Source organism: Glossina fuscipes, unplaced genomic scaffold (assembly GCF_014805625.2).
Source record: "Glossina fuscipes isolate IAEA_lab_2018 unplaced genomic scaffold, Yale_Gfus_2 1, whole genome shotgun sequence".
Taxonomy (NCBI): Eukaryota; Metazoa; Arthropoda; class Insecta; order Diptera; family Glossinidae; genus Glossina; species Glossina fuscipes.
In genome coordinates, this window is record NW_023998415.1 from 10,329,613 (window position 1) to 10,353,513 (window position 23,901).

General features: G+C 32.4%; 3 protein-coding genes across 5 annotated transcripts in view; 2 read left to right on the forward strand and 1 right to left on the reverse strand.

Annotated features, from left to right (window-relative positions):
* Nucleotides 1-283: 283 nt before the first annotated feature.
* LOC119632342 lies at nt 284-5,918 on the forward strand. The gene is made up of 3 exons (XM_038025193.1): nt 284-1,096; nt 1,153-1,925; nt 5,879-5,918. The coding sequence occupies exons 1-3, from the start codon at nt 587-589 to the stop codon at nt 5,916-5,918; spliced, it is 1,323 nt and encodes a 440-aa protein (XP_037881121.1). The 5' UTR covers nt 284-586.
* Nucleotides 5,919-6,153: 235 nt separating this feature from the next.
* Nucleotides 6,154-13,676, forward strand: LOC119632091 (protein odr-4 homolog). Of its 3 annotated transcripts, none has more exons than XM_038024816.1 (6): nt 6,154-6,455; nt 6,520-6,824; nt 6,912-7,104; nt 8,150-8,240; nt 8,303-8,425; nt 12,451-13,676. In XM_038024816.1, the coding sequence occupies exons 2-6, from the start codon at nt 6,729-6,731 to the stop codon at nt 13,346-13,348; spliced, it is 1,401 nt and encodes a 466-aa protein (XP_037880744.1). In that variant the 5' UTR covers nt 6,154-6,455; nt 6,520-6,728; the 3' UTR covers nt 13,349-13,676. The 3 variants fall into 3 exon arrangements, with proteins under 3 accessions (XP_037880744.1, XP_037880743.1, XP_037880742.1); XM_038024815.1 differs by having other exon boundaries at nt 6,154-6,440; XM_038024814.1 differs by having other exon boundaries at nt 6,154-6,824.
* Nucleotides 13,677-23,380: 9,704 nt separating this feature from the next.
* LOC119632344 overlaps nt 23,381-23,901 on the reverse strand; it is a 41,089-nt gene continuing 40,568 nt past the window's right edge. The window contains exon 11 of the mRNA XM_038025196.1: nt 23,381-23,415. Within this exon, the coding sequence (XP_037881124.1) occupies nt 23,381-23,415 (35 nt within the window). The remainder of the gene's footprint in view (nt 23,416-23,901) is intronic.

The window sequence follows — 23,901 nt, forward strand, 5'->3', positions numbered from 1 at the left end:
ATTCTGAAGGAAGACTATAGACAAGGATTGCCTTTTGAGTTGTGACGTCTCTGTGATGTTGCTCATAATAAAGCTATTAACAAGAAAGAATAAAGAAGAAAATTATAAAAATTAAATTTTCTTTTTAAAAATAAATGCTTCTGTCACCTCCTGTATACCAAAGAAGCCCAGTTTCAACTTTGGCATAGATAGTTTTTTATTACTTACCTTACCACAATATTTTATTATTCAGATGCTTTTCTAATTTTATTTGTCTTTCTTTTTTTTTCTAATATTTACAACACTATAATTTTTCCTCTTTTTTTGGCCAATAGAAAAATCTTCCAAATTGTTAGTTGCTTATAATAATTTCAAAATTTTATTATTTATAAAATCCATTTGAAACACTTGAAGTTTTGGCAAAAAACGTTCCTTTTTAAAGATTTCCTAGCGCCCAGAAAATTGTTGATGAATTGTTTCTATTGACTCAGTAATAGCATCGTGCGGCGGTTATATGTGCGTTAATGAGCATTTACAGCGCTGAGATTGTAATTGGAAAAATTACGGTCACTACAGTATACGCTATAATATTAGAAGTTTTGTGGAGATGACCATGGACGCGTCGAATCAACGTATGGCTAAAATTCAAGCGCAAATCCGCGACGTGCGTCCAACACCCTCTAATGCTTCATCGTCTCCCATGACCAGCGAACATTTTATATCGAAAACCATTTTTAATGATATTAAGTCAGAAATAGTTCCAACGCATGAGCAGGAGCATCTAAGCTTCCACGCTACAGAAAAATCGAAAACTATCAACGACAACGGTCATAATGGAGGACGCGTCGATAACAAACTGATGAATATTCCCCTGAATGATAAACCAGGCAAGTCGACGGGTGTAACACGCAAAACCCATAGTAAAAGTGGTCAATCTTCGCTACTTGGTAATGTTATAAAGGAAAGTAATGTTGAAGCAGAAAGCTCAAGGGAACATAACGTAAACGCATCTCATCATAGTTCCCACAACAATACTCAGCATCGTCATCATCGTTATCGTCGTCATACAATGAGCGAATATACACCAAGACAGGATTATAAGCTTTTATTTGCAAATGTAAGTAATATTTGCCTAGGAGCTAAGAATATGTATTAAGCACTCTTTTGTTTAAGGATTTCGACGATTCTAAAAAACGCAGTAATTCGGAAGTGCATTTATTAGATTCGACGGATAGCATGAAAAACTATTATTCGAGAAGTACTACTGAATCCAGCCAAAATTCCGAAGGTGACTATAAAAGCAACGATTCATGCCCAGATGTCTGCAACCATTCTGATTCACTTTCAACTTCTTCACCAACATATGCCGAACAGATGAAAATATTGCACATAGTTGAACGTAACGATTCATTTCGTAAGAAGGAAGGGGCTGGACTGTACTTGCGATCGTGCTCATATGGCTCTTCACCGTTTACGCGATATGAGTATTGTAAACGCCCTGATTCCAATTGGCTTCTACCTAAGCCACAAACAATGACAAACACCGTTTATCATAGATCAAGCAAATGCATTTGCGTTCTCAACGGATCGGAACCGGGCTTCAAAATTTTCCAAGCCCCACACCCTGACATAAATATAGCTCTGCCTCTTAAATTTAAAGCAGAAGAGCTTTTAATAATGCGTTCTACCTTAGATATACGCATTCAAAAGGTTTTGCAAACTTTTCAAGAAAATTCACATAGCAAATATAAAGAGAGTATTGAAGTTCCGAAGGAGAATTACATAAAGGTTTTCCCACCAAATTTGGCAGTTGGTTCGCAAGAGCAGAGGGGAAGCCAAGAAATTGTTGAGGTGAACACATCGGAGACGACATCAGAAGAGCAAATTTCCTATGAATTGACAGCAATCAATAATCCAATGAATTTAACAAAAACAATTCCACATTGGTACTTCAGCTACTTAATGTACATAAAGTCTATTATAATCCATCGTCTAATGTTTCTCCCTGGGAGCTTTGCACACATTGGTTAAGGAAACATTGGATGGCAAACAATTCTTTAATTTGCAGCTTGCAGCTTGCCTTGCACTAATGAAACGCCTGGGTACTTGTTTGACTTATGGAAATTGCTTATGGTCTTAAAAAGCAACGTTTATCCTTTGCCTTCGCTTGTTATTGTATTCGTTTCTGTAAATATAACAATAAGGGAACGCAATATCAAAAAAAAAAAAGAAAAATTTTTTATATACTTATTCTGGATGAGGAATATCATTTTCTTAGAGTTTCTCCCAAGTCGCTTTCGAAAGCTTTATTGCCAGTTCAAGATGCATGAGCGAAACGTTACCGATAACAGAACTAAAAATAGATTATCTCATTTTCGAAGACGCTATAATTGTTCATCATCGGCATTTAAAAAACTGTATATATCCCCGTTCCTCCTAAGGGCTTTTTACTACTGTATCAAACAGTACAACGAGTTTACGTTAATACACCAATGCCATGCATATTTGTATTTGTGAATTCCTTTCCAATTTGCAACGTCTAAGTAAAAACGCTCTTTTGTTCCTCGCTAAGCACCATATTGTTCTAGGAAGATTCTTTTCTTAAATTTGAATTAATCGCTTTTCTGCTAATTTTATTTATTAATTGTAGGAAACACCGTTTTGCTAGTCTACAGTGTTTTGCTTAGGCTAAATGTTAAAAATTCACAGTTCATATCTTCCCAACCTAGCTGTTCTGGATGCGGGACAAACTTTGTGTAATTAAAGAGATATAAATTCAAACCAAACAGAGTAGGATTTGAAACCATAATGAAAGGAAAGTTACCATTACCATCATCCATCCCCCTGTCAACCTATTTTACATAAATTACGTATCTCCCATCGGACTGAATTAAGGAATGATCAAGGAATTGCACACAATCAAATAATTTATTTCAACTTTCTTGGAACAATTTGCTAAACATTTTCGTTATTCAGTTTCGTTTTCTTTTTTCTTTACTTCCACAACCCGTCCAGAATCATCTTGAAAATCTCTTCGTTTTAATGTTAAACAAATTCGTTTTCTTCTTTTACTTCTTCTATGCTTCAGCAAATCAACAACAGATGTCTCACTGATTTGAGTAGAAAAGGTTCAACACGAACGCTAGATTCTTTATTTGAATCTTAATAAAGTTGACAGATGACTTCATTATAAGTGTATACAAATGTATATATAAATGTTATGCTTGTTACAACGTCCGCCCCTAGAATGAACGTTATCTTTTCCGAGCTGCAAATTAATGTTCTTGCTCTATTTTATATTTTGACCTTGGAATTTTCGTCTGCAAAAGATTATGAGGTGATACAGTGTAGAGAGTAAGTTTCGCAGGGCGAGAAGCGATAAATTACAAGTGTATGGAAATGTCTTATGAATAAGTTGGAAAGTTACGAATGTAATAGCGTATGTGAAGGAATAGATTCATAATTTGGCTGCAAATCTTTTTATAAAATGTTGGCAACCTTTAAAAAAAGAGAAGATAGCAGCGTAAGTCGCCAAATTGAGTGAACACAAAATGTCAAAAACGCTGCGATTATGAGACTAATTTCAATTAAGTGCGTAATCTGATTGCACAGAGTTGCCTACTTTGCAGAACTATCAAAGCGAGCAGAACAATTAAGCGAGAAGATATCCTAAAATTTCGGCAGTACAAAAGTACAAAAATCTCAGGAATTTTGGTAATTTCTGTAATCAATGACTGTAATCGCGCTATTAATTAGCAACGATATAATTACTTACTCCTTTGTTGCCATTATTTGCATAACCAAAAATTCTCTTAATGGATGCTTGATGTAACATCATCCTCCAGCAAAGGTTTGCAAAGCAAAAGCTTGTTGAATGTTTTTTATTTTATTTGTTTCTTCTTATAAGCGCAACAGCATAATAAATTTTCATGATAGCTCTTCTTGAAAATATCCAATTTATTTAACCGTTAGCTATTTTGCTTTCATCTAATTTGGCGAATATTAGACAGTCTGTATAAGAGCTGCTATGCATAAGTGAAGAAAAAAACAAAAAAACGACCTTTGTACAAGAATACCGAACGCTGTGTCATACGTGAAACAAAACTAGCTGAGAAACAGAAACCACGCCTCATTTTGGGTTTTCCATTTTATACGTCGGCATTGTAGTGTTTCCTTTTTTTGATTTTCTTAATAAATTTCTCGCCACAAATAACTCTAAAGGTTCAGAATTACATATGAAAATCTTATTTAATTTTTTTGTCTACTGGAATAATGTTTTTTTTTTTTGTTTATATTTTAATATGTATTCTCTAGTAGTGCAAAGTAGTAAAAAATTTTTTTATGTTTGCACAATGGACTAAATTTAACAAGCGTTTACTTTTTGTCGAGTGAAAAAAGCCAATATTAATGAGATTCACTGTAGCTTGCTTTGCCTTTGCCGTCGAAACAAATTTTTGTCAAAATTTTAAAATTTCTGCTTTCTTCATTTCTGGCAGGAAGACCAGCGAGGTATGAAAACAAAACAAAATGGTATTGTTAATACATCAAGTACGAAATGATAAAAAAAAAAAAATTGGGTTAAAGTATGTTACTATCTATTTCTATACAGGAAAAAAAATTATTTTCGCTTTTTTATATTTTGATTGAAGAAAACTATTTTTCAAATATAATTTATCGATTGATTAGTTTTATACTTCATTCATGTTTACGTAAAGAAGCAACAGCTATATGAATTTACTTTAGCATAACAAACAAGCTGTGCCTTTTACTAGGCATTGATTATGTATCTTTTAGTTAACGAGCTCTTATTTGGAAGGCGTAGCTTGAACGCTACCTGTTTCTCAGTTATGTATTGCTTTGGACGTTCGAAATTTGTTTAAAAAAAAAATAGGAATATAAGAAAAAAATTTGATGTTTAGTTGTTTACAATGACACAGTCAATAACAAAATCATACAAATGTAAATAAAAACAAAATAAAGTAAAATTTTTGACAAAACGAAAGATGAAATAATTCCAAATTATTCGCATGGTTTTACACTCTGCTTTCTTAGGAAAACTTTGAATTTGTATATATATGTTTTTATATTTTTTATAATATACAAATTCACCTACAAAAAAATGTCTAATGATTTAAAATGAATTGCAAAACATCTTAAAGAAGATTTCTTCCTTATATTTTTATTTATTTATTTATTGTTCATATACTTTGTAAATAAATTTACACAGTAAGGATTTAAAGGCTGCCGGATAACTTAGATCATATGCTTGCTTGTATTGAAAACTGTACCGCGCTTGGGATTTGAGCTCACAGTCATTGAGACGCTAGTATCAATCTTTTACCTACTCGGCTACTCATGCGGCTAATTTATATCTCTTATTTCAACACAATTTAATTTGAAAGTGCCGAAGATATGCCGGTTGTTACTTCCTCACTTGTTCGGCTCAGTTGCGAGGCCTTCAGCGAAACATCGGCCCCGTCGTCAAAATAAGTTTGCCTTCATCCAGGAAATCAAAAATTTACTACCATAATTTTTATGTGGCCGTAGACCTTACGAATAAAATATTTATATGTGTATACGCCAAAATATATATATATATATATATATTAAGTCCCTTCAATTTCATTCAGAGTATGCTTGCCTTTTAGGTCTATGAACAGTTCTTCATTTTGTACGAGCTGACAAAAATAAATGTGCATTCCATCTATGCGTCCATTCACTTTAATAAATGTTAATTGAAAGTTTCCAAATGATATTTCTTACTAGGTGTATGTGCACATAATGCAAGAAAAATACACTCTATTCAATTATGAAAATCTAATTTTTGTTTTCAGCTGTTTTTGCTAAATAACTGAATGTTGAACATACTGAAAACTATTTTTGAACTGTGTGATTGCAGCCCAAGTGGTGAAATTATTGAAGCGATCGAAAAATATTAGTTACAAATAGATATTCTTCTAGATTGTCTTTGAAAGAAAGTCTAGATTCTAGAATCAAGCTTTTTTATTTTTATTGCTCTAAATCATAGGCTACATATTGATATTGCTATCCTTTTACTGTATTTTATAATTATTTCACCAAAAGTCGTACTACCATATGTTACATTTCACCAAAATTAAATACTATCATAACAAGTCTGCTTTTATTTTTGGTGCTATTGGTACTACTGCTACATACTGAAACTTCCAGAATTCGTTCGTACAAGTTAACGTCGTTAATAATTTCCAGATATAATTGAATTATATGATCCTATAAGAAATTTACAGTATATTATATTTATAATTTTGTGACGCTTCGAAGGCCGCATAAATTGGAAATATTTTTAATCACCTCGACATCGGTATGATTTAGACTTTGTCGAAGTTCGCTGCCAATCCGTGCACGATCTTAATTTGCGTGCGTCAAACCACAATGATAAAATCAATATGTTCGCTTGCAGATATAAAACAAACGTGATTTAGGTAACATTGCACATGGTGCGTTCAGAAGCACTGTTTGAATAAATAGCACACGTAAACAAGCACTTGTGTCATTTTACAGTAAAAGCGACAACAACAATACAAACGGCATCGTCGTGTATTGAGTAATTTTTAATTCTTATTCTTGCATTTATTCATATCGGCCTGTAATTATAAATTATAAGAGAAGCTTTGTTTAATGTGTATCACGGATATCAGGGAACGTTCCTCTGTTTAAGTAGAAATTAGAGGTACAAGAATACAGCTAAACGTTGAAGCATAAACGTGGCAATGGTCGCCATTGCATTGTTGAGTAAATCGGATCAGGAGTATTTGCAAAAATGTGCAACACAATTGCATTTTGCTTACGGTATAATCATTGGCCAGGTGGGCTATTGTGTGTTTAAATGTGGGCTAAAAATAATTAAACGTCATCACGTATTGTTTCTTTGTTGTATATGTTATTAATATTAGAAAGCTGAACCTGGAAAGTATGTCATTGTACATTTGGCTAAAAATGGCGATGAAGATGTTGATCTGCCGATGCCCACTGATGACAGTGGTTTAGGTCATGGTCCTCATAAAGTGGAACAAATTGATATGCAGGCTTTAACAAATCAAATGATAAGTGCTTTCAAAATGATACCCGGCTCATTTGATGTTTTGGGTAAGTAAAGCATGGCAGTAGAAGAATTTTTATAACCGCACAGCAATAAAGTATATATATATATATATATATGTTAATTATCAATATAAAACTAAGCATCGACGTAGACTCAGACCTGTCACTCTCTTCGTGTCATTTATCGTTGAGAATTGAAATATCTCCGTCGAAGTATTCATAATTAACACAAAACTGTTTAATTTAGTAGAGGTTCAAGTTTCGATACAATGCAAGAGACGTTTTGCTACTTATTACATGATTGTATAATAGAGTTTTCTTTGTACAAACACACTTTGAAATAACCAATAAAGACTCAATAAACCTTACATTAGTTTAAAACGTTTTCGTAATCGAAAACTTGACAAATAATTAAATTATATTCGGCTGAAATAAAATCTTGTATGCACCACTTGTACCCTAAAAAAGCTTAAGAGAAAACAAGAAATATGCAATTTTCGCATTTGCCACACCCATGGACGGGATTTTTCCCTTTTTGTAGAATTTAGGTGAAAATGTTTATGAAGTATCTTTTGAGCAAAATACTCAGAAAGAAAGGGTGTTCTTAGCTGATGTTGCTTTTTAGACGTGTCCTTTGATCAAATTCCATGGTTTTCAACACTAGTCTGCGCGCAAGAATTCTCAATGTTTTAAGCGATTAGCCTTGTTTCTTTCTATGCTGAGTGGAACGTGCATGACAGAGTACACAGACGGATATGTTTAAATCGACTCAAAATTTTATACTTATTGGTCATATACACATACACGTCAGGTGATCTTTGAAACTCCCTTATCGGTGTTAAAAAAGCTTTGCTAACGGAGATGGGAAACAACCAGTCGCGAATGTAAAGACTTTTAATTATATAGTTGTTAAACGATATCTACCTAAAACTTAATATAAATACTTAAGAAAACCTATTTAAAAGTTCAGTAAAGAAATGATGAACGAGCGATGGGTTCGCCCTAAGATTTGCCCTAAGGCTATAATAATTTTCCTATTTATTTACACATTATTTATATATATATTTTAGTTTGGCTTTTCTTACTTTAGGCATCTTCGTAACATCTGTTAATGCAGAAATCATTAGTGAACATTCTGCAGAATTTAAATCTGCCAAAAGACTGTTATTTGATGTGCACAAGTAAGTGGAATAGAAATCGAAAAGAAATAAGAATTGAAATTTTTTCTGCTTTTTCGTATTAGTTTACTTAAACAAGGTAGTGCTTCGATTACATTAAAAGAAGAACCGAATACGGAATATTTGTATTTGGCATATTCCAGTTCAACGAAGACAGCAGTTTGTAAAATGTACAATTATGTCTCAAAGTAAGTAAATTCAATATATTTATAATCAAATAAAATTCTCATTTATTTGAAATAGGTTTAAGTTGTTTAATATTGAATATTTAAACAAATTTATGTTTCACAATGTGCACAATATATAAAATCTATATGTACTCCACTCCCTTCTTTTTTTTTTTTTCTTCCTTTTAATCTCTCTATGTTTACCTCTTTTATCTATTATCTAAGTTTGTAATTTCATGTAACTGCTCAGCAATATATGTTGATAGACTTCATAGATAATTTATTTATGTATGTAAAATTATTATACCCACCACTGTAAGATGGGGGTGTACTTATTTTTATTTTTATTTTTTTTTTTCATAATATATATAACACCCGAAAAGAAGCTTTAGAGACCCTACAAAGTATATATATTCTTGATCAGTTATGGCTTTCCGTGTGTGGTGTTTGTTGTTGGCACTCTCCTGGTCGTAAAAATGAACATACTGGCGTCAAATTTCGCAAAAACATTGCAAGTTTTTGAGCGCAGGTTGGTATTGAAAATGGGTCAAACTGATCATAGCAGACGCGCACAGTGCAGCGTAAACTGAACGCATCTCTTTTTTAACGAAACTTTGCGGGTTTTTGCACTTTTCTTAGAAGGCTACAATTTTCCACAGTTACTTTACGAAACACTCGGCCCTTTACGTGCAAAAATTGGCTATGCTCACACAAAGGTGCAATTGATAAAATTTTTTTCTTTCACTTTTTTGAGGTTTTATGCTTATTTATCATAAGGCAAACAAAACAATGTTTAAAACGATTTTGTACACTTCTCAAGCAAAGATATATATATTATCTGCCGAAGAATGGGTTAATTTTAAAATGAATATGGTAGACACCGCGACCAGGATTAATTTTTTCTCAATAACACCAGCGATATAGGTATCAAATAATAGAATTTGGAGAGTAGAATGCAAAAAGCATAGTGGTGGGTATGCGATATTCGGCCCCTGCCGAATGTAACTTTCTTACTTTTTTTTTTTTTTTTTTAAACGAGTGTGTGTATTTTTTGGGTTTATTTGCTTAAAACTTGTTTCAGTGGAATTTGCTGAAATGTTTAAGAGAAAACCTAGGGTTTTTTTTTTGTTATATTTTGATCCAACGGTTTGATTACATCGAATATCTGCGCATTAAAGGCAGAAATTAAATAAGAACATTCTATAATTTTCCCGTTATCAATTCATTTGTTTACGCACACAACATATTTATATTATTAACGCCTCTGCATAAATACGTAGTGAATATTAAACACTCTATAGATGATTATTAACAATAAGTAGAAGAACCAACTTTAGCAAATTGAATATATCGCAATTTTTTCGAACAACTTTGCCTTTTCAGAAGCATTCTTGTCTGTTCATTATTAGAAAACGTAAGATTTTTAGGAAAACAAATGGAGAAAAATATGTAGCGCCTTTAGCAAGTGGTGGTTTGAATATATTATTTTTGCACAATGCAATGAGTGCCTTACAATATCGCAGTTAAGTGGCAACAATTTTTACCGGGTCACTAAACAATCATGGAATCTTTCATTCTTCTATCGGATTACAGCCTAGGAGAATAAAGTTGTCCCTTTTATTTCTTGTCATTTTTTTCAATCTTATTACAACCATTAGTAAAATGTCGCTTCAATAACAAATATCTTTTTTTTTTCTAAGAATCTCGAAAGCACAAAATTGTGAACAGTTTCTAATAAAAATCTTTATGCAGTCAAGATTATCGATTGTTAAGATTAAATGATTATGAAAGAAACATTAACTAGCTAATACCGACCGTTATTCATAGTAAATAACTAACGTCCGCCATGCTCTGTAGTAATTAAAGGAACAGACGAACCTAGTCATGTCAGTTATTGTCTTCCAAGGTAAAACGTCAACAACTACTAGTAAGTAGTGGAAATAAAAGTCCATAAATTATCCGAAATACAGACATTAATTAATTAAGCAAGTGGTCATGTAACGCAGACATCTTTCAGTGTAACTTGTTGTAGAAATTAAATATTAAGAAATAAATTTTGCAATTATTGCTGGTTAACTCCTCTATTTTAAACGCTATTAAGGACTAGTTAGCTTATCAGTTCACTATTATGTTAAATGATTGATTTTTAAGTTTCGAATAAGCCAAGTCTAGATATATTACTTTTCCCGCTCATTTTAGCAAAACAAATGGTGTCCAATAGGATGGTATAGAAAAATAATCTCCCGAAGTGTTTATTATTTATCTATTTTTAATTTTTTTTTATTTTTTGGTTTTTATTTACTTTAGTTATGTTTCTTTCCTGCAATCAATATAATCATCCTTTGCATGTGATATTCTATAGATTTCTATATAGCGAAAGCGAGAATAAACTGAAAATAATTCTTAAGTCATTTTAAAATATAAAATGAATTGATTTTTAACTATATTTTCTATTTTGAATCTATTGAAATGAACAGGGAATGCAAGAAAACCTACTTTACAGCACATATTAAATGTGTTTTATGGTAATTTTTTAAAAATAATAAATAAAAACAATTTTCTCTCGATTTTAATTTAATTTTGTTACGAAGAATCGTTGAAAAAAGTTTCAAATGTGAAATGAATGATTATAAAAGTGATTGTAATACAAATATTTTAATAATAATAATAATTTTTTTTTTTTTTTTAAATATGTTAGTTTGGTATCATTTTTGTGAACACTAAACAAATACACAAATCTCATGAACTGCATCTTTAATTTTATTTGTCGGCCTTATCATCAACAACACTTTATGGTTTTTAATCATATTCGATTTTTTTATCTTGATTTTTTTTTTTTTTTTTTTTTTTTTATTTTTGTTTAATAGTTGAAAAATGCCTTCTTAAATATCTTGAAATATTTTTATTATACCCACCACCAGAGGGAGGGGGTCATTTCTTTTATAACATCCAGAAATTAGTTTTAGCCCTAATGATTGTATATTTAGCAGATGCATAATTCCGTAAAGAACTTTCGACAGATGTTTGTTTTTTTTGAGTTGTTTTTATTCCGTATCCAGGTGCCAAATATGAGGCTTGCTGTATTATTAATTCATAGTTGAAATAGGTGCTAATAGTTTAAGCCCGTATTTATGAAGCTGCACATGGAATAAGAACATAACTATGTATTATTGTGTAAATGGGAGCTGCGTTCGCCTCTTTATTTCCAGATATAGGTCATAAGCTAATGACCCAATGTTAACTGAAGTGATGTGTGAAATACCGTCACGAAGATTTTGATCGTGAAATTTCTCTTCGTTCTGGTCCGTCGCCTACCACTAATGCCGATATAGTCAAATTAATTGAAGACTATTGAGATTGGCATTCATCGGTTAGGCCTTTCGAAACATACACAATAGTTAAAGATAGTAGTGAAAGTTCGATATTCGCCTTCAAAGGATAGATTTTTTTCCTACGGAATTGTGCCTACACGTGATATGAGTTTCTCGCCAACAAATTTCCAGTTCATTGAGCCAGATTGTGCCCGTCCGTCTATTCGTCCAGCGATTTTCTATTGTGATAATTATACTAAATATGACCGCAATTAAGATGTTTAACTGTAACTTGAAACACACGTACATAATATACATAATATATATAATATATATATTTGCGATTGAAGTCCTTAGATTAAGTTTGAAGGCAAGTCAGAAAACTGAAACATCCTTAAAAGAAAAAAGAAATAGAGAATATAAAATAAAATATATGTATATATATATATATATACATATATATACATATATATACATATATATATATCGAAAACTTACGCCTTTCAACAGATAACAATTTGAAACATTAGCGCAAGTTCTTACCAGGGCTATACAAAATAATGATGACATAAGGAAGTGGTTTCGCTCGGAGCACTGTCAGGTTCATCATTAAAGAAAAGACCGTACGATTTTCATATATTTACCTTAGGTGGTGGGTATGTATACAAGGTTTCTGCCCAAAGCAAGTACACTTTTCTTATTTGTTGTTTTTTTTCTTCATTTGTTGTCTTGTAGTGGTGGTACATTTTCATCGATGGATTATCGGTTCGTTGAGAAGCCATTTGAATGGTTCACGTTCGAGTGCAACTATGAAATGGATGATGTTTTCCCCGTTGTCGCTTCCGCTGAGAAAATTAATATTGAAATGCAATTTCACAACACTATTGAATGGGTGCGCGATTACTTGCAAGCCAGTGAAATATTCATACAAAACGAAACCGTTGAAGACAGTCAACTTTTGGAGACATATGTTAAAAGGAAACGTGCAAATGCCAAATCTACTGCATGTACGGACGACTGTTTTAAAGCATCCATATTTTTACCGATTAAATGTTTGATTAGTAAATGTGTGAATCCCATACAAGTACGCGAATTTAATGGAACGATACATTTTCAAGGCACTATAACGTCGCGAATATGGTGCAATCCAAAGAATACATTGGCTGATGTTAAACGATTTCTACGCGAAGATATAATGCGATCGCTAACTGCACGCATTCAAGTATATTGCGATGGTTTAACGGATCCAAATGTTAGCAATGAATCAATTTTTATATCAGAGCCACCACGTCGTGTGTACTTCAGCATTAGCAGTGGCAATCGACCCATACAATTTTCCGAATATATCTTTCGTGGCGAGGCACCTACAGTGGCAGTGGCTCAAGCTAAACAAATACTTGATTTGGATATTACCGTTGATAGTATTGTCGCCGACTGGGAGGGCTTAGCCGAAGATGATGCCTTTAATGAGGAAACTGCAAATTCCCTGGATACATCTAAGCAGAAAGTGATTAAACATTCAGAGAGAGTGGCTGCCAGTCAAGAGTTAACGCGGGCTATGTACATGTTAGGTATAGCGGTGGCTCTATTGGTTTTAGTGGTTTCGGTTGTGGTCCAATTTATTTTGAAATAAGCAAATTAAAAAAAAAAAAAAAAAATTAAAGAAAAAAATATCTCTTTACCGCTGTTTGTTTGTATTTTCAGTGAATTGCTTTTTTTTTTACTTAAAAAGCCATTAATGTGTATTGTTTTGTAATTCCCTATTTCTAGTACTGATTTGATTTTTATTTTGATATTTAACTGTATTTAATATTCACATAAACAAGCTTAAAGAAAGCCATTTTGGAAAAATAAATACAACAGAAAATTAATTAATTAAATTAAATTTATTTAAACAAAAAAAAAAAAATAAATAAATAAAATATTTTATACTCGTGCCCGGTCAGCCATTAAGTACCCTATATTTTTTGCTACTTTCTTATATTTGAGAAATGCAAGTATAACTTACTTTATAAAATATAAAAAAATTATACCGAGCTGCTATGTGAATATACTTACTTTTCTGAATCGACCTAACTGCAATTAATTTTTTTTTTGTCGAAAACTTCGTTCTTCTTTAGTTATTTTTGTTATAAAATATTAACGACTAGATCTTGTGTAAAATTTTATTTTTTTAAAAGAATTTAAAATATTTTCTGATGATATCTATCGACAAATATTAAAAATTGCAATTTTTTTTTATATATAAAAATTCATATATATGAAGACTAATCGTAAAAATCTCTCGATCCAATTGTCCTTGAATCAATACATGACACCTTATGAAAATTTATCAAAATATCTTAAAAGTTGCAATGGCCAGGTTGAATAAAAAATGTATGGATTGACACGGCACGGACATTCGGACAAACAAGCCTAAATCTAATCAGAAGATGACTTGAATCATTCGCTATAATAAACCGTAAATATATCTCGGATTCTTCTGGGTGTAGCAAACACGTGAAGAAACAGTGTTGTACACTTGCCGTCGGCGCTACAGGTCATGAAAAAGGTACTTAAGGTATTCTATGTTCAAAGCGTTCCTGAATAGCAATGTCAACATTTGACAAAAGATTCATATCATGTTAACGGCAGAATTGGATTTCATTTCGGTGCCATATGAAAATGGATTTTGTAGTTTTTTTGTTCATCCCGTTGCGGACAGATTGTGGTCATTTGTTAACTTTGCCTTTATTTTACGGCTGTGGAAATTGCACAAGAAAAACTTGTGAAATGAGTAAGGTAGACATCTCTGCAAATGTCATTGCAGATAATCATATATTAACATTCGATTTACGGACTTTGGTTATATACTGAATACATTTTTTTACTGAAGTAAGCCGAAAACATTAATTGAAGACATTTTTTACATATAATGTTCTGTTTTTGAAATAAATTTTCCATAAAGTTTTTCACATCTATTTTTGGCGCATAATTTTTGAACTTGTCAATTCTCCCGTACATCAGTTATATGAATTTTTGTCATCGGAATGGAGGTGTTCTTGACTTTTTCTCTATATTTTGTAGTTCTTAGCTCTTCAGCCAACTGGAAAATAAAATCTTTTTTTTTAAATATTTACTTGAGTGGTCTCTTTATACAGAATGCAAGCATTGATAGCTGCTAAAGCTAAAATATTATAGAAAGCCATCTACGCCTGAGCTTGTTTTAAAGCTACATTTTCGGGCCATTTGGCAAGTACATCCACGCCATGCTTGGTGCTATTATAATAGGTTTTTGTTTCTGGAATAAGTTTTTGATTTTTTTTCAGTTGTTATTTTCTTATGTTTTGAACTCAGTAGTAAAACTTTCTTATTAAGCTTGTTTTTATAAACGGTCAGAGTATAATTCTCAGATTTATAAAGTTTCGTAGAAAACTGCGTCATTTTATCTTTGTTAGCTTTCGCAATTTTACGTAATTCTTATCGGTTGGCACTGTACGTTTAGCTTTCTTTGCTAATAACTTTTTTGAAAGTGAAATGCTTGTAAAAAAAATAATCTGTAGTAATATTTCACATTCACAACCTAAATATAGCTCTGCAAACTTAGTTACTAGAAATTCGCTAAAGGGAACTTTTGATGGTCGAGTTTCATCCTTGCCGAAGTACGGGAACCCGTTTAGAAGGCATTTGCTGCTATCATCGAATGCTAATCAAAATTTATTGCCAAATTCATTCGATTTATTTGGAATGTATTGTATAAACCGGCATTTAGCGTTACTAGCGAACAATTGCTCATCGATTGTTATATTTGCGTCAGGTTTGTAAGAAGTCTGGCTATTCTCTCTAAATTTATCCCATAGTTTTGATACTAAGGCAAATTTGTTTGTTTTTAGTGTGTCTCTGCGTTCATTTTTTTTCATCGAAGTCCAGCGAAAAAAACCCCGGACCCCCCCTTCGCAGACCAAACATATGAACACTTGAAATTTTCTGGCTCAAATGACGTGCGACTTGATTGTTGTTCATGCTTGATATGAGCAATCAGTTTTATGTTGTATCATTCTCTGCGTCCAATTGGCTCATAACCGTAAATTTAGGTATGCGAAATGACGAGGTCCGCGGAGAATATATATATTTCATTTGTTCACTAGGTAGGTTTATAAGGTATGTTTTTAAAAAATAATAGTAAAATTTTATATATATAGGGTAATAAAATTTTTAATGAGTCAAAAGGTTTCAGTCTGTAAATCTAGTGTTAATGACCGTGCTGTCATTTCTGATAAGGCGGATGACAAGCAACTGTTACTCTTTTCTGGGAAATATCGTTGAAACGAATCACTTTATGGTCGCTATTTATATTCTTCTAGCTTCACAGATAAAACCACGTACAACCATGGATAATCTGTATCTAATCAAACCAAGCGCAGTGATTATCTATGTAAAACTAACATAATGGGTAGCTTCATATGCACGTGGAACGTGTCTTAATCTCTCTCTCCAGATCATTTTTTGTTTGCCTATCCGGATATCAGTACATCTTTTCGATGATCGCAAATTGTCTAAATGTGATCTTCATGATCGCAATGCTTTCGATGTTTTGTGTTTTGCCAATTTGGCGACTCGCATTACAGTCTTGTCCGTTTTTTGAAGCCTGCCATCTGAACATGTAAATGTTCATAGTCAAATTGTGGAATTCATTCCATCACACATTCTTTCTACTTACGTTCATTGGGTACTCACATGCGTATATATACGCATACACACGTACATGGAGATGCCCGTGAGTGGTTGTATTTTTTTTTTTTTTTTTTTTTTTTTCATTCCATTGATCATCTTTTACTCAGTACAGTAAATCGTTTGTTTTGTGATATGTCGAACTCTATACACGAAGAATGGAGAAGATATCGATCGATATTCAGACCATTGGAATATGCACAAAAAAATTAAAAATTTGAAGATCTTTCTATAGAATTAAAACTTGTTAAAACTTGTTGAAAATTTCTGAAACGTTGTGTTTTAGAAGCGTCTTTTGTCAAGCTCTAAAGTCAACGACCCTTTTTTACTTTATATATATGTGAAGAGTTAATTCATTTGTTGCAAGGGAATCGCCAAGTAGTAACAGTGCATTTTTAGCCCTTATCGTTGAAAAATTGATTTTATGTATTTTCTTTAATGCTCTTTACAAAATGTAAATAAAAAAGGCAGTCCGTGTCACCCTTGGGTATGCAGAGTAACAACTTTGAAAAACATTAAAGATGCTTGTGCCTCGTAATTTGATGGCGGCAGCCGTTGAAATATTCAAAACATCATAAAACACTTTCTCTCGCGTCTACTTCCATAAATGGATGCGCAGCTACTTTGAAACTATATATAAATATCATCGACTGTTGATTAGAATTTGTGTTGTGTTGTTGTGTTTTGTTGAATAAAAGAAAAATTATCCATTAATGTTTTTGGGCAAATTTATCTAAAACAAATTTTATGACAAAATCTTTCACGAAAAATTAAAAATATTTCAAATCTTGAAAATGGGATGTTTTCCCCAAATATATCAGCATAAAATGAAAAAAGTTTTTAAATATCAATTTTGTGATAATATCACGTTGCCAGGCCTTGGACAATTTCTACGGATACCAGGCGATAGTCTCTTCAAACAGCTGTGCATCCTTTCAAATTATTTCTTTTATTTATTTGTATAAAAAAAAGACAAAAATAATAATAATAATAATACGGTTGAGCAAAAACGATCCTTCTATCACTTGACGTAATACAATTCTTCACCTACGTTTGTCACAAAATATCATAAAGTATATTGTTTGCCATAAAAATATTTACTCTTGCTGGCGACTGTTTCAGGGGAAAGGGTATGAGAGAGCACGAAACGGGAAGCGGCCTAGTCAAAATTTGGTAAAATTAAAATTGCATCCTCGAAGTACCTGCACCATCTGCATTGGCTGTATATGGTCGAAATTGTAGTGCAATCGGTATGTGTGAGGGGAAGGTTCACGTTTTGTATGGAAGTTCTCGGCGGAGTACAACGAAAGGTTTCGAGGCAACGGCAATGTGTCCAACACATTCGAGACTCCCAAGTATCGGTGTCACATATATTGTGCGTCGCTTATGTAGCTACTTCCATGGCAAGTATTCTACAGAACTACAAGAGGTTCGTTCTTTCATCAATCACGTTCGTTAATAGGACTACTCGACTTTTTCAACATTGGTTCAGAAGTTGTTTGTATTATGCGCAATACATTGTCGCTTGTTCCGGCATCGCCTGTCTTCTGTCTGCAGTGGTCTCGCCCGCCCGTTCAAAATTTATTCTCCTTTTAAACGTCTTCCTTTTTTTTTATAGTTTTTCCTATCCTACTCCTTTTCTCATAATCCGATGTGGCGACATAGTGTAAAAAGAGTGTTCTCTAGAATTCTACTGAAGCACTGAAACGAAAATTTGTTTTCCCGGAAAGCCGTTAAAGGCAGCGAAGTTGTTTTAAAACAAAAAAAAGGTCACAAATTTTTATTCGTAGGGTTCACAGTTTTAGTTTAGCATTTTGAGAGATTTAAGAGATATTAAAAAAAGATGTTTACATTCACCTTAAGCGAGAATATATTGAGTTAAGTTAAATTTTGTTTTTTTAATCATATTGGGTCCGCGTAGTTTGCAACTTACCAGAGAAGTTCGAAGTCATTGTCTCTTATTGTTGTGTTAAGAGAAACTTTCCCGCAACTCTAATCTAAGTGCTTGGTTTGGTTCCTTCGAAATAAAAAATTTTTTTTTTTTTTTTGCTAATTAGTTTCTTATAAAATTGTCTTTGGGATAAAATAATTTATTTATATATTTATTGTACATAAGAAGATGGATACATAGTTAATATACAGTTAATTGATTCTCAATAAACGATTAGAAAACATAGATAATGGATTAATGTTTATGACCACTTGTTTGGTTCTTATATAATTATTGTTTTATATCTAAATATTATGGCTAATGGCAGGTAGGATAACTTAGGGTAAAAATTATTTCAAGTATTAGTGAACGCACACAATAGTGAGAAAAATTTGAAATTGAGCCATCTTTACTTATACCATGTAATTCAGAATTATTGTTTTTGCCTTTCTTTGTCTGTCCTCTAATATCTGCGCATGTATTTTGTGTTCACGAATATTCAAGGCATTCTGTTTAAAATTTCGATCTTCACAAACCCTATTGAAAATAATTGAATAAATTGACTAATATTTACGACCGACCCATCTACATATAATGCCATATTTTGAAACAATCTTCGCTACACAGATGATGGAAAGAAAGTACTTAACGGTTAATCTCCGGTTATCCGACTCTTTTGAAAAAATTATTATTATGTGATATATAATAAGAGCGAGTAATGAAAGTAGTATGAAAGTATCGATTAATCTCTAAGTGTACTTACGCGAACCATGTTCCAAATTCAATTACGGTAATCGGTTAAAAGTATTTGTGACTGTTTCTATCTATTTTTGTATTTCTAGATAAGTAGTTTATAAGAGATTGGATTCGAGTCTTACTTTTTAAATTTATGTAAATGTGTGAATGTTGGTAAGATTTACAGCAATCAGTTGTGCTGATTGGTAAATGTCCGTATAATCAAAATTTAATTTTTATCCCATTTTCCTTGTAGAGTATGTTGTCGGTATGCGCAAATATTTAATTTAAATTTCAATTCTTCTTCACTTTTTTGAATATTCGTCGGATACATATATAAAAATTCTGTTTCTCATAATGCAAACGACTAAATAATTCGTGGCTGTACATTGCAACAACAATATTACAATATTAGAGTAGTTGATTTTAAATCGGATTTAATTGCTTGTAAAGACACTTACTGCGAAAACTTAAAATCTTAATCGGATCCAAAACTATATACCCTACACTACTTGCGGTACAAGCGTATATTAAGTGTTTGCAAATGTATGTGACAATTAGAGTGACTTGAAAGAGACGCACTTTTTTTAAAATATCGACCGATCCACAATCACTCTCTGAAAGGATCTAAGCTTATCTGTCCATGTGCTTATCTTCTTTTCTAGCGTTCAAGTCGCAATTTTTGAGATATTTTGAAGAAATTTCGTACACTTGCTTTGGCCCAACGAGGAATGCTGCTGAAAACTGGTTCGGTTCGGCCAGCTTTCCCGACTGCTTCCCATCTAAAATCTTATTTTGAAAAGTCGTTACATAAACAATTGCATTAGGCAGAATAGTGCAGGGTATTAATGACAGGCCGTGTCCCACTATATTATTTTTTACTTGTTCGAATCTAAATTATCTAATTGATTATTGTGCAGATAACTGGCTTATAAGGGAAGTTTTTCTTATATCATTTCTTCTTTATTAAACTTTTTCATTATTCTTATAATAATTATAATAAATTAAATAATTAGAAATAAAATTCACAGCCTATAGAAATATATGAAACATTATTATATATTAAATAAAAATCAAAGAAAGATAATGTATGACATATATGCGTCAAATTAGTAACACGTAACTCGTTGGGTATAAAACTGCATAAGCAGCATTGTGAAACAAAGCTGCTATGAATGTATTTTCATTTAATATCTAAGTTCAAGTTTTAATTAATTCTTAAAACTGAACAAATATGGCGGCATAGTAAATACTTTGGGGAAAGAAAATCCTTTAAATCAAATGCGAGACCGGTGTGGCTCTCCGTGCCATGCATGTGGATACGAATGCCTATATCTTATTAAAGGCAGGCAGACGAAATGAGCGTAAATAGGCAGATCTACCTATCGTCTAAATCGAAGAATCGTACTTAAGGATATTAAAGAGAATACTGCTCAAAACACTTACTCTCTATGTCGCCAAAGCAACGCACAGAAATAGCTGAAGTACGTAAATAGTTCGATGTCATCTCACTCAACTTTCGTATAGATAACAGTGAATATGACTAATACCGACGGATACAAGGTATAGATTAATTTTTTATTTTTAGGGTTTTATGTAGGGAGAAGTGTAAGACCCTGATCTTTTTTCGATTCTAAACGAATCGAACCGTCTCTGGCATGGAAGCAATCGACTTGAAGTGGTCATTTCAACTAAAGTGACTAAACTCTTGAAGCACTTAAATATCCATCATTTCACGTCAGGGAATGAACATTTGTTCCTCATTTTCAACTGGCGATATCTACAAGTTGAGCCCACTTTTATAGAGAATATCTAGGCTGCCTTCGAAAGATATGCGTACTAAGTGTCAAATGCAGTTGGATATGAGAAATTGAGAAAAGTTATTGAAAGATATTCTCCTGAGATTATTACCTTACGAGTAAACTCAAAATTATGTGCACGCTCTCGTCTCCATTTTAGAATCGACAGATAAATGCAGCCAATTCTTATTAGCTACCTGAGGACTATATGCAACCTGAGGTATAAAAAAAACATATTTTCTTCTATGTTTATAAAGTGAAGGGAAGTATGCGAAGGTATTCATTTGATTAAAGTGAAAGTTATACATATTTTTCGGCTCAAGGAAGCTGCGAAATGTCACTAGTTTTCCAGCTTTGTCACAATGTAACAATTTTCATATCACTCATTGAATGTATGTTAAGTTAAGCAAAATTAACATTTTCTGTTATTATATAAGTATAATTAATTATATGTAATTATCTTTTTGAGTAATTGGAAAATTTTCTACATACCTATATGAGGGGCGATCCCTCGCTTGTAACTAAATCTTGGGGACGTGAATCAATTTTTATCGTTTAAGTTTTTATTTTATTTAATTTTACTTAATTTTTTTTAAGAAGAAGCTCACAACCATACACAAGTATATGTTGTTCTAAATATTATTCATTGCTTGCTTTCTGCATCCTTTGTTCAATTTACGTCACCCAACTGACTCTAGAAAGAACAGAACATTATCTTGTTCGACTGGCGTAAGCATCTCCTGCCCCTAGTTCCAAAATGGCAGTCTTTAAAATGCCCAAAACCGTAGTTGATAGCTTAGTATAGCATATTCCCTTAATAATAGGGAAAACAACAGAAATTAATTCAAGAACTCAATGCCACTGCTGCACTGAGCATCGCTATATGACTAGTTAATTAATTCAATATAAAAGCATCTTTGTATAGCGTCATCAAAAAAGTATTTCATTTTTAATAGCCTACACCACTTGTGGTACAGGGTATATTAAATTAGTGCGGTTGTATGTCACACAGGGCAGGGTTTAAGGTACACCCATCTCTTATTATACCGATCGATTCAGAATCATAATCTGAATTGATCTAAGCCTCTCGTTCCGTCCGTTGTTTGCCCATGTAAATTTACGTTCAAGCTACAGGTCGGAATTTTGAGATATTTCGATGAAATCTGGTACATTGACGTGTTTTGGTCCAAGGACAGAAATTGCTCGGATCGCTTCACTTTTTCGACTACTCCCTATATAAGGCCCTATTCTGGCTAAGTAGTAGTATTTCAGCCTTCTAAATTTGGTATGAAAACTTTAGAATGGCTGGGGTAATTTTTGAACCCCCTCTCATATAATGAAAACTTAAGTTCATATTTTTTGATCCCCACTCTAATAAGGATTTTCACGAAAATTAGAGAGTAAGAAAGTCTAAGTTTTAATATGTGGTGATCGAAACTGACCCATAATATTATAGTAATTTCATGCCAAAATGAATTCTACAAAATTTGGATCATCTACGCCTATTTTTTGGGTCCTATCCTATGTAAGGATTATATTTGTACATTAGGTTGGCCCGCTTTGAGCCCGCTTCCCCATACATACGCATATGAAAAATATGCCTTCTTATAGAAACAAGGTATAATTTTTGTGTTCTAGAGTAAAAATAAAAATTAACGGTCGGTCTTGTCCGACTATAATTCTTACTTGCTTTTTTTTTTTAAATTTGTAATAATAAATACCAAATAAGATACAAAAAGTTATTTTTATAAACGCAAAAGTCCTGTAGGAATATCAGATGTATTCTCTTACATCGAAGGGGCAATGATGAGTATTTTTGAAGTTATTTGATTAAATGAGAGCTTCATCCGGCATGGACGAAACGTAACCGTCGGTGCACTCAGTTTAAAAAATTCCTGTACAGTTATATATTTATTGTAGTTCACAAAGGATGGCATGGTTAAAGCAATATATCGAGAGAAAAGAATTTGGTGCAAATCTCAGTCAAATATGTGTTTTACATTTACTTTGGGAAGCATAAAATGGATTCTATACTATTGGAGTAGAAATCGTGTTTACATAGGCTCTTGCAATTGTTTCGTATTTACTAGTGATAATTAACTTTACTATATGATTATCTTTTCTTTTGAATTTGGGCGCCAAACGGAGCTTTCTTTGGAAGAACAATTCAATTTAAGAAACTTTCTTCTAAGACTATACAAAAAAAATAGTTCGAAGGGTATTTAGTTGGAAAGAGAGAGAGAGAGTTCAGCTACAATCTTAGGATTAACGGATGAACACAATGCCAACTATCGTATGAAACAATTTAATTGATTGCTTAGAGAATTCGCAATTATTCAATAATTTCCTTTGTTATGTTTTGGTAAGTTTTCTTTGTTTTTTACATTACAAACCTTACAAACATGCAGGAAAAATATCCAAAATTCTAGAAACCTTTTCAAATTCTAATTCAAATTATTTGAAATGTTTCTTAGGCAATATTTTCAAAGCTTTAACTTTCGTTGCCTATTTCTATGCAAAGGTCACCTATAATAGTAATAGTAATAATAATAATATACAGTAGAGAAAAATATAATGGTAAAGTAAGTATAACTTATGGTTAAATGCGTAGAATTTGGAACGATGACCATTACTAAGTGAATTAAGAGCTTATTAAATATATTTATATACAATATACATATATTGGAACAGACAATTATGGCTATATCTATATACATACATATTTAGAATATTCTTCTAGAGCACTATAGATATTTTACTTTACCATGAAGTAAGCTGCTGCTCGTACGTCAACTGCCGGTAATTGTGTGAGTGACAGACAGCGGATAGTACATCATTTTTCAATGTTTGAAAATTGAATGGAAGACGCCTAACACCACAGAGAGACCACAATCATCCTCATCATAATTGGGTATTTACAAACGTTATATAAATTGTTACGCATTTACTTCAACCTAATCGCTGATGCATTTTGCAGTTGCCGTTGCAATTGATAACCGACCAGACCCAATC

Excerpts from the sequence above, each read along its gene's own strand:
- LOC119632342 (XM_038025193.1), top strand. The coding sequence starts at position 587 with ATGACCATGGACGCGTCGAATCAACGTATGGCTAAAATTCAAGCGCAA. Across the intron at positions 1,097-1,152 it reads ATAAGCTTTTATTTGCAAAT|GATTTCGACGATTCTAAAAA; the intron begins GTAAGTAATATT and ends CTTTTGTTTAAG. Across the intron at positions 1,926-5,878 it reads ACAAAAACAATTCCACATTG|CCCAAGTGGTGAAATTATTG; the intron begins GTACTTCAGCTA and ends GTGTGATTGCAG.
- LOC119632091 (XM_038024814.1), top strand. The coding sequence starts at position 6,729 with ATGGTCGCCATTGCATTGTTGAGTAAATCGGATCAGGAGTATTTGCAA. Across the intron at positions 8,241-8,302 it reads CTGTTATTTGATGTGCACAA|TTTACTTAAACAAGGTAGTG; the intron begins GTAAGTGGAATA and ends TTTTCGTATTAG. Across the intron at positions 8,426-12,450 it reads ATGTACAATTATGTCTCAAA|TGGTGGTACATTTTCATCGA; the intron begins GTAAGTAAATTC and ends GTTGTCTTGTAG.